General features: G+C 43.1%; 1 protein-coding gene across 21 annotated transcripts in view; it reads left to right on the top strand.

Moving 5' to 3' along the window:
• Nucleotides 1-14,359, top strand: part of LOC101146907 (microtubule-actin cross-linking factor 1, isoforms 1/2/3/4/5) — a 280,531-nt gene that overhangs the window by 130,292 nt on the left and 135,880 nt on the right. For 17 of the 21 annotated variants that reach the window (XM_055392106.2, XM_063700149.1, XM_063700146.1 and 14 more), the window contains 6 exons: nt 186-335; nt 3,515-3,730; nt 3,817-3,966; nt 10,003-10,236; nt 12,502-12,651; nt 13,810-14,043. In XM_055392106.2, coding sequence (XP_055248081.2) covers nt 186-335; nt 3,515-3,730; nt 3,817-3,966; nt 10,003-10,236; nt 12,502-12,651; nt 13,810-14,043 — 1,134 coding nt within the window. The remainder of the gene's footprint in view (nt 1-185; nt 336-3,514; nt 3,731-3,816; nt 3,967-10,002; nt 10,237-12,501; nt 12,652-13,809; nt 14,044-14,359) is intronic. The other 4 variants (XM_055392119.2, XM_055392120.2, XM_063700153.1 and 1 more) reach the window with 1 other exon arrangement.

Here is a 14,359-nt window from a genome sequence, read left to right as displayed (position 1 = left end):
TGAGGAAATTGGTAAAATCACCTTTGTGTATTGATTTGAAATGACTTAAACAAAATGTTTTGTTTTATCCCACTCTATGTGCAGTAAAAATTGCTTCTATTTGTCTAACAAAAACCCCTGCCTGCTTTAAAGCTGAGTTACAGGAGAATGTCAGAACTGAGTCAGCTTTCTTTTTGGCTCCACAGAATGTATTTACCCGGCAACTCTGTTTAGAACATGATGAAAAGCTAGTATCCTATCTGTCTCTGTTACGGAACATTGAAATGAGGACCAAACAGATTCAACCTTTGGAGCTAAACCTGGCAGAACTACATGATCTGCTGTGTCAGGCCAAGGTAGGTTCCCAGAGACTTCCACCACAGACACCAGCTTCAAGATAGCTGCCTCCATCTTCCTTGAAGATTTCAAGACTTACTAGAACCTGCTTGCACTCTATTCTAGGGTAAACAATCTCAGACCCTTGTCAGATAATTATGGGATGGGCTACATTTGGATAGACTGGATAAAATTTATAAAGGATAAACTTGAACAGACCTCAGATTTGGCTATGAATGTAATTACTACTTTTTTTTTTTTTTTTTTTTTTTGAGATGGAGTCTTGCTCTGTCACCCAGGGTGGAGTGCAGTAGCGGTGATCTTGGCTCACTGCAACCTCCGCCTCCCGGGTTCAAGCAATTCCCCTGCCTCAGCCTCCCGAATAGCTGCGACTATAGGCACCTGCCGCCACACCTGGCTAATTTTTCTTGTTTGTTTGTTTTTTTTTGTTTTTTTTTTTTTTTGGTTTTTTTTTTTTTTTTGAGATGGAGTCTCACTCTGTTGCCTAGGCTGGAGTGCAGTGGCGTGGTCTCGGCTCACTGCAAGCTCCGCCTCCCGGGTTTCCGCCATTCTCCTGCCTCAGCCTCCCGAGTAGCTGGGACTACAGGTGCCTGCCACCACGCCCAGCTAATTTTTTGTATATTTAGTAGAGATGGGGTTTCACCGTGTTAGCCAAGATGGTCTTGATCTCCTAACCTCGTGATCTGCCCTCCTCGGCCTCCCAAAGTGCTAGGATTGCAGGTGTGAGCCACCACGCCCGGCCCTACCAATTGTTATCTGCGTGGTTTTGGATTGATTTAGGTAAGTTCAAAGGCAGAGTGATTGGTTAGGAAACTATTGCAGTAATTCAAGCAAGAAATGTTGGAGGCTTAAAACAGTAGATTAAATATGTAAGTTAATCTCTCTTACTTCCTAAAACTATAGTAAGACATCAGGAAAAAGGTTTTTTGGGTTGTTTTTTTGTTTTTTTTTAGTGCATAAATTCATAAAAGAGCAAGAGAGGAGAAAACAGCAGTAAAATTTTAGAAGTTAGAAAGCAGCTGGATGAGGCGATAACTACCTTAGCAAGCTAGAGTAAACTAGATCCTCAACTTAAAGTGGAGGAAGCTAAGGAACAACCTGATTTACACTACAGAACTCCCCAAAGCCTCAAAAATTGGGAGCACCAGAAAGAGATGAAAATGGATATGCAAACGGGCTTATAATTGGTTTAAAGTCTGTTTAAGAAGCAATTAGACCTTTAGATTTTCAACTTACTTCACATAGCCTGGCAACTGCTTGTGCTGTGCTCTAACGAAAGACTGGATGTTCGTTCTCTGAGGAAAGTAATTCAAAGTGTCTCTTGACTAGGGAGAGCAGCCATTTATTGAAGGTAAATATTCCATACAGAAATCAGTAGGATTAACTGGAAGTTCACATACATACTGAATTTTGAGCTATATCCTTGCTCCCGCTATGGTTTGACCAGCCCAAGGGGGAAGACCTAATGGTACTGATACAAGTGGTTTCCCAACTGTATGGCCCAGCTCCATCACCCTCAGTGAAGACTACAGCCAGCAGAGTTTGTAGTCAGCTTTTTAGGGCATTACACTCCACTTCAGCATCCAGAAAGCTTCTGATACAAAAGGAGAGGCTAAAACAAAGAAAAAGAAACTTGGACAAAATACAGACTATTTAGGAAGAAAAACATACTGAGGGCCAGTCACAGTGGCTCATGCCTATAATCCCAGCACTTTGGTAGGCCAAGACAAGAGGATTGCTTGAGCCCAGGAGTTTGAGACCATCCTGGGCAACACAGTAAGAAATTAGCCAAGCCTGGTGGTATACACCCTAGTCCCAGCCACTCAGGAAGCTGAGGCAGGAGGATTTGCCTGAGCCCAGGAGTTTGAGGTTGTATTGAGCTATGAATGCATCACTGCACTCCAGTCTGGGAGACGGAGTGAGACCCTGTCTTAAAAAAAAGAAAGAAAAATATATTCAAAAGCACTACCATTTAAAGGACCAACAAAGAAACAACAACAACAAAAATAGATTGAAAAAGTCTAACTGGAGATCTCTGAAGAAGACCTGGAAACACTCGTCTCACAGAAACCAAAGGAGGAGGAGTCAGCCCTAGTAACTGCCACAGGGAGATTGAGTACAATGAGGACTGAAGGGGAGATTCAGCTCCTGAAAGTTATTGGTGACTTTGAACAGTTTCAGTGGAGTGACGGGATATAAACTAACTTGCAGCTGGAAGAAATGGGAGGTTGGAAAGTAGAGACAATTGATATAGATCCTTCTTTCCAGAAGTCTTAGGTACAGGCAAGGAATGAGGTGGGACACTACTCGAAGGAGATGGATTGAAAGGAATGTTTTGAATGGGTTTTGGACTGAGGAGAAAGAACCAATTAAAAGGGAGAACTTGAAGTTAGAAGAGAGAGGAAGTGATAAATGATAGAACCAGTCCCCTAAAAACATAGAAAGACAGCCTTGAGAGGGAGGAAGAGTGGCTATTTCACTGAAATTGGAGGTTAAGAGTTGTCATAGGATTGGAGTCACCATGAAGACAGATTGTAGTGGTTTACTGGTTCTCTCAATATCTAGTGTGTGGCCTTGGGTAGGGTGGCTGAACCGGGGCTGAGGATGATGCCCCAAAGAACTATGTCAAGTTCTTCCACAGCTTATTTCCGGCTTATCTGTTGAGGACCAGAATATTACAGACTAGATGAGTGGAAAAGCTGGTTGGGGTTAGCTTTGTATTCTTTGGTTCCATGACCCTGGAATTTAGAGTGGAAGAGTCATCCGTTCAGTTTATTTTGTAGCACATTAATTCTGCACAGCTGCTCCTTGGGGAAAGGCATAATGACACTCTCAGAGAGGCAGCAAGTTACAGTGGAGGGAGCACACTGCACTGAGTGAGAAAACCTGAATCCAAGTCCTGGCTGTACTGCTTACCAGCTGGGTGACCTTGGACACCATTCACATTTTTTTTAAGCAATGCGGCATCTCTTCTGTAAATCCAGAACGGTAACATCTACCTTGCCTACCTCATGAATTAGTGATTGTGAGAACCAAGTAAACTAATGAATGTACATAAAAACATTTTCTAAGCCCTAAAGTGTGTGTAGACATGGGGTGAGAGAGAAATGTGTTCACAGCTGATTCCCAGAGGGTTTCTAGTCTTGCTTTTATAGGTAACTCCACTTTATTCCCTCAGGTATTAGACAGGGAGTTAAAGGATCTGACCACCTTGGTCAGTCAGGAGTTGGAGTGTGTGAATCAGATTATCATCAGCCAGCCTCAAGAAGTTCCTGCTCAACTGTTGAAGGCTCTAGAGAAAGATGCCAAGAATCTTCAGAAGTCTCTCAGCTCTGTGAGTGACACTTGGAATTCCAGGCTACTCCACTTCCAGAATGCTGTGGAAATAGAAAAGGTAGCATTTTGCTTTTATTCATAAAGGCTCACAAAGTCTGGGTGGCTGGGAGATTTTCATAATGTGATTTTCCGTTTATTTCTTAGACTAAAGTGTTAAATCAGCACACACAGCTAGAAGGCCGACTTCAAGATCTGAGAGCCTGGGTTGGCAATAAAAATCTTATTCTGAACAGCAAGGGATCTAACAGTGAAATAGATGTTGACAGCCTGAACCGCTGTCTCCAACAGTATGAGGTAAACTCAAGCACGTTTTCTTTGTCCTTTGAGTTGTATCAATTTTATTTCCCTGCTAAGCAAACCAGTATCCATATTTATCTTTTTTTTTTTTTTTTTTGAGACGGAGTCTTGCTCTGTCACCCAAGCTGGAGTGCAGTGGCACAATCCCAGCTCACTGCAACCTCCACCTCCTGGGTTCAAGCGATTCTCCTGCCTCAGCCTCCCAAGTAGCTGGGACTATAGGCGCCTACCTCCACGCTCGGCTCATTTTTGTATTTTTAGTAGAGACGGGGTTTCACCATGTTGGCCAGGCTGGTTTCGAACTCCTGATCTCAGGTGATCCGCCCGCCTCGGCCTCCCAAAGTGCTGGGATTACAGGTGTGAGCCACCACACCAGGCCATTTATCTTTCTTAGAAAGTCTGATTTTCCATTTTATAAATAAAGTCAGCTGTGTTTAGGTTTATAATTATCATATCCCTGGCCGGGCATGGCAGCTCACACCTGTAATACCAGCGCTTTGGGAGGCCGAGGCGGGCAGATCACCTGAGGTCAGGAGTTCAACACCAGCCTGGCCAACATGGTGAAACCCCGTCTCTATTAAAAATACAAAAAAATTAGCCGGGCGGTGTGGCAGGCACCCGTAATCCCAGCTACTTGGGAGCCTGAGGTAGGAGAATCGCTTGAACCCGGGAAGCGGAGGTTGCAGTGAGCCAAGACCGCACCATTGCACTCCAGCTTGGGCAACAAGAACGAAAATCCGTCTTAAAATAAAAAAATCATATCCCTGGAGCTTCAGTGATAATGATCATTTCTCCTTTCAGCTATTCTCTGAGAGACCATCTACTGAATGACCTGTTATTGTAAATCTCATCCTCTCTTTATAAATGAGCATCTAGGATCCGTCCTTTGTTTCTTTTTTGACCATGATCCAATCCTACGTGCACACACACATACCAGTTTCAGGAGATTTTTTGTTGTTGTTTTCAGGGGTACATGTGCAGGTTTGTTATATAGGTAAACTGCATGTCATGAGGGTTTGATATACAGATAATTTTATCACCTAGGTAATAAGCATAGTACCCAATAGGTATTTTTTCTGATCCTGTCTCTGCTCCCCCGCCCTCACCCTCAAGTAGGCCCCAGTATCTGTTGTTCCCCTCCTAGTATCCATGTGTTCTTGTTTGGCTTCCACTTATAAGTGAGAACATGCCATATTTGGCTTTCTGTTCCTATGTTAGTTTGCTTGGGATAATGGCCTCCAGCTCCATCCATATTGCTTTCAAGGATATGATCTCGTTCTTTCTTATGGCTGGATAGTATTCCATAAAATGTGGTGTCCACATTTTCTTTATCCAGTGTACCATTGATGGGCATTTAGGTTGATTCCATATCTTTGCTATTGTGAATAGTGCTGTACTGAACATACACACACATGTGTCTTTATGATAGAATGATTTACATTCCTTTGGGTATATACCCAATAACGGGATTGCTAGGTCAAATGGTAATTCTAAGTTCCTGTGAAATCGCCGCAGTGCTTTCCACCATGACTGAACTCAGGAGAATTTTTGATTGGTTATTTACAGCATGGGTTGGCAAACTTTTTTTTTTTTTTTTTTTGGAGACGGAGTCTCTCTCTGTCACCCAGGCTGGAATGCAGTGGTGCGATCTCAGCTCACTGCAACCTCCATTCTCCTGCCTCAGCCTCCCAAGTAGCTGGGATTACAGGCACCCACCACCATGCCAGGCTAAATTTTTTGTATTTTCAGTAGAGAGGGGTTTCACCATGTTGCGTAGAGTGGTCTCGAACTCCTGACCTCAGGCAATCCACCCACCTTGGCCTCCCAAAATGCTGGGATTACAGACATGAGCCACTGCGTCTGTCCAGCAAACTTTTTAAATAAAGGGCCAGATAATAAATATTGTAGGCTTTATGAACCATATGCAAAAGACCTATTTCTGTTGCAATCACTCAAAATTAAAGCAGCCATAAATAGTACATGAACAAATGGCTATAGCTATGTTCCAATAAAACTTTATTTACAAAAAACACGTGACAGACCAGCTTTTGCTTGGGGGCCATAGTTTGTTGACCCCCCTGCTCTAGAGAGTTGCTTTTCTTCTTCTTAAGCCCCAGATTAATTGATTCTTTTTATTAGTCAATGAGAGAAAAGACCATGAGATACATGTGAGCCAGAGAGTTTTCTCCCCAATATTGTTCTCTTTTTTTGTTCTATTTAAGATTATTTGAGGTATTACAGTGGTTTATCAACCCTCTGCTATAGAGAGATACCCCTCTCCTTCAACTTTTTAGAATGTCAGAACGGAACTAGAAATGTCCCCTCCTTCTGTTCTATCTTCTCCCTCTTCCCCAATCTTAAGAGAAGCAGACATAAAAGTTTGTCCATGATCAACCTTATACACAATCTCATCCCTCTTTATCATGCAAGAGTTGACCTGCCTCCTCTTTTTATACCCTTTATCCAAAGATATCACTGAGGGAGAGAGTTTCAGACTTTATTCAGCCTTTATCTGTTTGCTAAGATATTACAAAGAAGCAAGCATGAAAAAAATTACCATGACATAGTGTGAGATATAAAAACATAGAGACATAGAGCACTTCATGCATTGGTGCCCTCCCCTAGTTATAACATATGAATCCTCTTGTAGCAGAGAACAACAGTCTGAGCCTTGTTTTTCTAGTGATAGTTTCCTAAATTATCATGTTCACAGAGGAAGGAAGCTTTGTCTTATTGTTAGCAGCAGCAAATCCATGTGAGTCTGCAGCAGCTCGGTTCTTGCCTCCTCAGGCGAAAGAATTTGACCAAGGGGCATAAGGCAGGGGGAGAGACTGAGGCAAGTTTTAGAGCAGGAGTGAAAGTTTATTTAAAAGTTTTAGGGCTGGGCACGGTGGCTCACTCCTGTAATCCCAGCACTTTGGGAGGCCGAGGCGGGCGGATCACCTGAGGTCGGGAGTTTGAGAGCAGCCTGACCAACAAGAAGAAACCCTGTCTCTATTAAAAATACAAAATTAGCCAGGCGTGGTGGCACATGCCTGTAATCTCAGCTACTCGGGAGGCTGAGGCAGGAGAATCACTTGAACTCGGGAGGCAGAGGTTGTGGTGAGCCGAGGTTGCGCCATGGCACTCCAACCTGGGCAACAAGAGGGAAACTCCATCTCAAAAAAAAAAAAAGAAAAAAAGTTTTAGGGCCAGGCGTGGTGGCTCATGCCTATAAATCCCAACACTTTGGGAGGCGAAGGCGGGAGGATCACCTGAAGTTCAGGAGTTCAAGAGCAGCCTGGCCAACATGGTGAAACCCCATCTCTACTAAAAATATATATATAAAATTAGCTGGGCATGGTGGCAGGCACCTGTAATCCCAGTTACTTGGGAGGCTGAGGCAGGAGAATCGCTTGAACCCGGGAGGTGGAGATTGCAATGAGCTGAGATCATGCCACTGGACTCCAGCCTGGGTGACAGAGCGCGACTCTGTCTCAAAAAAAAAAAAAAAATTCAGAGCAGGAATGAAAGGAAGTAAAGTACACTTGGAAGAGGGCCAAACGGGCAACTTGAGAGATCCAAGTGTGCTGTCTGTCCTTTGACTTGGGGTTTTATATGTTGGCATGCTTCCAGGGGTTACGTTTCTCCTCCCCTGATTCTTCCCTTGGGGTGGGCTGTCTGCATGTGCAGGGACCTGCTAGCACTTGGGAGGGGTCGCGTGTGCAGTGTGTTTACTAAAGTTGTATACATGCTCACTTGAGGCGTTTTTCCCTTACCAGTCGAGCGTTTTTAGAGGAAGTTCATATACCAGTTTAAACTCTGCCACTTTGCCTCTTAGTGCGCATGCTTGAGCCCACTCGCCCAGCTCCTGAGATCTTACCGGGAAGCTGCTAATCACCAGCTTTAGGTGTTTTCTATCTATTGAGAGCCTGCTTTTCTCTGCTGCCGCTGCAACCAATTATTATTTTAGAGAGATGGTTGAACAACCACCTGACCATCACCTGATGGTCACCTGACATTCTTGGAGGTGACCATCAGGTGATGTGGAGGTGGGCAGGGCCTCTCATGCCCTGCTCATGTCTGCCTAACTACCTACTGTAACATTATGATAAATATTCAAGAAGCCCTTTCTGCCTGTTCTGCAGGATTGACTACTCTCAATTGATCTACTCTCAGTTTCAAAGTGATGGAGATCCAGTATAACATAATTGATAATCACTAGATGTGGGAAGATTACTTGTTTTTAATAGTCTGAAAACAGATGATTTTAGTGTTTGGACAGTTTTTACTACTTTAAGGGAAAAATATAACTATAACAAGAAAGTCTGAGTGTAATCTTTCAGTTTAAAAAATAGTATAAACAGCATCATTTACTCAGAAAATCAAAATTTAGGCTGGGCATGGTGGCTCATGCCTGTAATCCCAGCACTTTGGGAGGCTAAGTGGAAGGATCACTTAAGCCCGGGAGTTTGAGACCAGCCTGGGCAATGTGGTGAGACACCATGTCTACAGATAACTTAAAAAATTAGCTGGGCATGGTGGTGCGCACGTGTGGTCCCAGCTACTTGGAAGGCTGAGGTGAGAGGATTGCTTGAGCCCAGGAGGTCCAGGCTGCATTGAGTTTTGTATGCATCACTGCACTCCAGCCTCGGTGACAGAGCAAGATCTTGTCTCAAAAAACAAAAATTTTAGCGAATCATAAACAAATTATATATTTTCTCAGTACTGGCCTACCAGTAACTCATTGCTGGACAGATACAAATAGAAATTTGAACCTAACAAAGTACAATTAGATACATCTCAGATCAGAAATTCATGTTATACTTTGCAAAACTTTTTTAAAAAATTGATGGCCGGGCGTGTGGCTCACGCCTGTAATCTCAGCACTTTGGGAGGTCAAGGAGGGCAGATCACTTGAGGCCGGGAGTTCGAGACAAGCCTGGCCAACATGGCAAAACCCTGTCTCTACTAAAAATACAAAAAATTAGCCAGGCGTGGTGGTGAGTACCTGTAGGCCCAGCTACTCAGGAGGTAGAGGCACAAGAATTGCTTGAACCAGTGAGGCAGAGGTTGCAATGAGCCGAGATTGTACCACTGCACTCCAGCCTGGGCAACAGAGCAAGAATGTTTCAAAAAAAAAAAAAAGGCCAGGCATGGTGGCTCACGCCTGTAATCCCAACATTTTGGGAGGCCAAGGCGGGCAGATCACGAGGTCAGGAGATCGAGACCATCTTGCTAACACAGTGAAACCCCATCTCTACTAAAAGTACAAAAAATTAGCCGGGCATGGTGGCGGGCGCCTGTAGTCCCAGCTACTCGAGAGGCTGAGGCAGGAGAATAGCATGAACCTGGGAGGCAGAGCTTGCAGTGAGCCGAGATGGCGCCCCTGTACTCCAGCCTGAGTGACAGAGCGAAACTCTGTATCAAAAAAAAAAAAAAATTCACAGATATTTTGGATTAACAATAGTATAATTATGCTAGCATAAATAATTGAGCTGCTTACTGTATTTGGAAATCAAGGTAGGTCCAGTAAAGGGAACTTAATTCTAATTTATGAGGAGTTTGGAGAGACTGAAAGTGAGAGACTCTTTTTTTTTTTTTTTTTTTTTTTTGAGATGGAGTCTCGCTCTGTCACCCAGGCTGGAGTGCAGTAGCGCAGTCTTGGCTCACCGCAACCTCTGCCTCCCGGGTTCACGCCATTCTCCTACCTCAGCCTCCCAAGTAGCTGGGACTACAGGCACCTGCCACTACGCCTGGCTAATTTTTTGTATTTTTAGTAGAGACGGGGTTTCACCATGTTAGCCAGGATGGTCTCCATCTCCTGACCTTGTGATCCGCCCACCTCGGCCTCCCAAAGTGCTGGGATTACAGGCATGAGCCACCGCACCTGGCCAAGAGAGACTTTAATTCTAATTTGGCCCTAGAATCATTAGTGCCAGTTATGAAAATACAGGAAATTAGCCTCTCTGATTCTGTTGGTTTTCTTCATGAACTGAGAAATGGAAGTATCATGGTTTTTTGTTTTTTGTTTCCTTTTTCCATTTACCTTAGGATTTGAAACAGCCCATGGCTGAAAGGAAAGCTCAGCTGGATGCTCTTGCTTTTGATATTCAGTTCTTTATCTCGGAACATGCCCAGGACTTGTCCCCTCAGCAGAATCGACAGATGCTGAGGCTTCTGAATGAACTGCAGAGGTCCTTCCAGGACATTTTGGAACAGACTGCAGCTCAGGTGGATGCCTTGCAGGGCCATCTTCAACAAGTGGAGCAGGAAGCCCTGGTGAAGGTCAGACTGAACCAGCAGCTGGGCTCAGTTTGTCTTTGGGGATGTCCTCTGTCATTGGGTTTTCTGGCCAGACTCTGTGTATCATGATTGCAGGAGCCTGGGTTTACCAATTTTGAAATTTCATGTCATGCAGGCCAGTATGGTTCTAGTCCAGGAGGCACTTGTTCTGGCTGTTCTTGCCATGTCTTTGGTTTTATGTATGTGTGAGAGAATGTACGTGTTGACATGTGTATACATATGCAAGTGTTTTCTTTTAGTGAGACTTTTCCTTCACTGTATCTCATTGTCTCTGAATTTCAAATGAAAATCATGTATCTAGTCCTTTCCCTACTTTACTTTCTCCTTTAGCATTGTTTTGAGGGCTCGTAAGAACATCTAGATACCCTGAGCTCTTGAGGAGAAGGGTTCTGAAATCAGTTTCATTCTATTTAATCTATTTCAAATGATTTACCATAAGGTTCCTTGACAATCCTTAAGTGGCTGACAAGGAAATTTTATTAGAATCGTATTAATTTTTGGCTCTTTAAGAATTAATATTATTTTCTTGCACCTTTCCTCACAGTATAGTGCCCAGTGCTTATTCGCTTATTCAATCATGGAAAACAGTATGTAGAAGCAGGATGATACTAAAACAAACAAACAAACAAACAAAAAACTAACCATCCTACCATCTTCCATCACAACTCTCTTCTTGCAAAGCTCAACTCAACATAATTACGTTAATAGTAACATCAAAACCTTAGAATACCCAGAATGATGTTCATGCCAATTCTGCTATTTGAATAGTAAGTTGGCATATAGCAAGATGATATTAGAATTGTCATTATCACCATAAAATTTGTCTCAAGGGCTCCTTTATTAAATATTGTGCAAAAAATTGAGCTTTTGAGTCAGACTTTAAGGGAATTAGGGTAGTTGGTGCCATATGTCCTGTATTACTGTCTCATTTTTTTCAACTATATTGAAATTGGGATATATTAATGGAAAGCTTTAGGTTACCTTTGAAAACTGAGCATGTGCAATGCTCGCATTCAGGAGTTTATATAGCATGATATAACCTTTGGATAATTAATGAAATAAAATTCATCTGAGCCACATTAAGAAAAGACCCAGCCCAGATTCAGGGTAGACTCCTGAGCTGCAGCAGGTGATAGAACTGCATGTGAACATTCTCCCTGAGCATGTAATTAATTCCACAATGCTTATTAACCTTGTTATTGTCAGAAATGCTCTGCTTCTCTCAATATTTGCCTTGGATGTGTGTGTATGTCTCTGTGTTAACTTGTTTGCTTTGCTTTTTTCAGATTCAGTCTGCACCCATCCTAACCCATGAAGATCCTGTTTTACAGCTGAAGAGCTCTTAGGAGTTCTCTTCCAGAGCCCTTCTATTTGTCCTAAAGAGGGGGAGAGAGGGCCAATTTGGGCACCTGTTTGTAAGTGCAGGTGACTAAAACGCCATCAGAAGGTAGAAACTGGTGGAAAATGGTTTTAGAAGGATGGTCAGGAGAACACATCATGCTCAATTGCTCAGTCAGGTGCTTCAATGTCATACAACTGAGATAAAATCTAGAGAAAGGATCAGGCACAGAAACATATTCCCTCTCTCTCCTTGGGCCTGGCCTGTTGCTTTGATATTAGTGTAGACACCTAAAGAACTGAGCCAGTTGCTATTCTTGGGCACTTTCCTTCTCAAAATAGCCAAATCTAGCCCTTCATGCCTGGCGTGTAATCATTTTATTTAATGAGTCTCTGGATTGATGAGACATTTGATTTATAAAGTCAGCTCAATTATTAAGAAGCTCGATTAACTTATGAATTATCCAGGTCTTTGATTTTTCTTTCTGCTCCAATTCTTCTACTTTTGCATATTATGTAGCAAATCTCTGGTTCTAGTGGAGGGATTGATCAGAACCACTAAATTATTATCATCACCATTATCATGTGTGGATTTCAAGCATCTGGGCTCTTTCTTCTCCATTTCCAAAGATAATAACTGCAGTCTGGTGAAGGAGCTCTCAAACCAAAACCTGAACTAGAAACATTCTCATAATTATCCTGATTATCCAATCCATAGACCCAGATCAATGGACTGTCCAAATGAGGGGAGCTTTCCGAATATGACTTCTGTGTCTTTTCCTATTCTAGTCTCCCACCAACTTTTCCATCCTTGAGATATAACCTTCCTGTTTTACATTTCAGGGAGTTTCTTGTATTTGCAAAATGTGAATTACGAAATGTCTCTTGACCCCTTTGCATTTTAATTAGACCCTGCAGAAACAACAAAATACCTGTCACCAGCAACTGGAGGATCTTTGCAGTTGGGTAGGACAGGCAGAAAGAGCACTGGCAGGCCACCAAGGCAGAACCACCCAGCAGGATCTCTCTGCTTTGCAGAAGAACCAAAGTGACTTGAAGGTCAGTGTGAATCTGTCAGTTTTGACACAAAGTCTCGCTCTATCGCTCAGGCTGGAGTACAGTGTCGTTATCTTGGCTCACTGCAGCTTCGATCTCCTGGGCTCAGTCAATCCTCCCACCTCAGCCTCCCCAGGAGCTGGGACAAAGTCATGAGCCACCATGTCCTAATTTTTTAATTTTTTTGTAGAGATGGGGTATCACTATGTTGCCAAAGCTGGTCTCGAACTCTGGGCTCAAGCAATCCTCCTGCCGTGGCCTTGGCCTCTCAAAGTGTTAGGATAACAGGCTTGAGCCACCATGCCTGGTGATTTTTTCATTCCTTCGACAAATATTTAGTGCTCAAGGGTTAGCAATAATGGTAAACAGACATCATCCCTGGCCTTGTGAAGCACACAGTCTAGCAGGGCATACAGAAATTATACAGGTTATTATAAAAATGAACATAAAATTATTAACTGTTATATCTGTGAAGGAAAACTCATATGAGAACATATAGCAGAGAGACCCAATCTAGTCTAGGATTTCAGAAAAGATTATCTTGAAGAAGTGTCACCTAAACTTGAGAAATGAAAGATATGTAGGCGTTAATGCATGAAGAGGTAGGAGGAGGAAGAGAACATACCAGGCAGAAGCTTATATTATTGGTCTTGAGGTGGGTATGGTATTGAGCACAACATATTCAAGAACTGAAAGAAAGCTAGTTCAACTGGACTGCAAAGAACAAGAGGAAAATTAGGGAAAGTTGAAGTTGGAGGGGTAAGTGGGACCTGTATCACACTGGACCCCGCAGGCCACATTAAGGATGAGGAGTGATACCCAAGAGAGTATAAGGGCCCATCAGGCCTCGACTCTGCTAAGATCATGTTGTCAACACTTCTTTATGGAAAGAATGATCTCTTTGAGGATAATGCATTGCAAAATGAAAAATCTCTCATGTTCATGTTTATGGACAACCTCCTTTTTTGGCTTCACTAAATATTTGCTTAGAAAACAAAATCAAATTTCTTTGCATTGATTTAAGCCTAAACCTGAAGCAAATTGTAGTCAGGGACTATATACAGGACTATATGTCATCCTAGCCATTCCATCTTTATACCATTAGAGGACTTAGAAGCACTAAAGTCGAAGGCTCTGCCATTCCTATTTTCTTGTGTTAAGGATTTACAGGATGACATTCAGAATCGTGCCACCTCATTTGCCACTGTTGTCAAGGACATTGAGGGGTTCATGGAAGAGAATCAGACCAAGCTGAGCCCACGTGAGTTGACAGCTCTTCGGGAAAAGCTTCATCAGGCTAAGGAGCAATATGAGGCGCTCCAGGAACAGACACGTGTGGCCCAGAAGGAACTGGAGGAAGCAGTGACCTCCGCCTTACAGCAGGAGACTGAAAAGGTAATAGACTGCTATGACACTTGATATTTTTCAAAAAAGAAAATTTTGGTACCAACACAAATAAAAGACAGTGAGGGGAAAACAGGCTTATAGCACGCACAGAATCATGAGGAAGGGCTACTTCAGGAGCTAGTCTGGTTTTTGTTTTTTGAGACGGAATCTCTGTCACCCAGGCTGGAGTGCAGTGGCATGATCTCGGCTTACTGCAACCTCTGCCTGCCAGGTTCAAGTGATTCTCCTGCCTCAGCTTCAGCCTCCCAAGTAGCTGGGATTACAGGTGCCTGTCACCACACCTAGCTAATTTTTGTATTTTTAG

Source organism: Gorilla gorilla, chromosome 1 (genome assembly GCF_029281585.2).
Source record: "Gorilla gorilla gorilla isolate KB3781 chromosome 1, NHGRI_mGorGor1-v2.1_pri, whole genome shotgun sequence".
NCBI lineage: Eukaryota > Metazoa > Chordata > Mammalia > Primates > Hominidae > Gorilla > Gorilla gorilla.
Note: the sequence above shows the minus strand (reverse complement) of the source record. Positions and strands in the feature narration are given on the sequence as shown.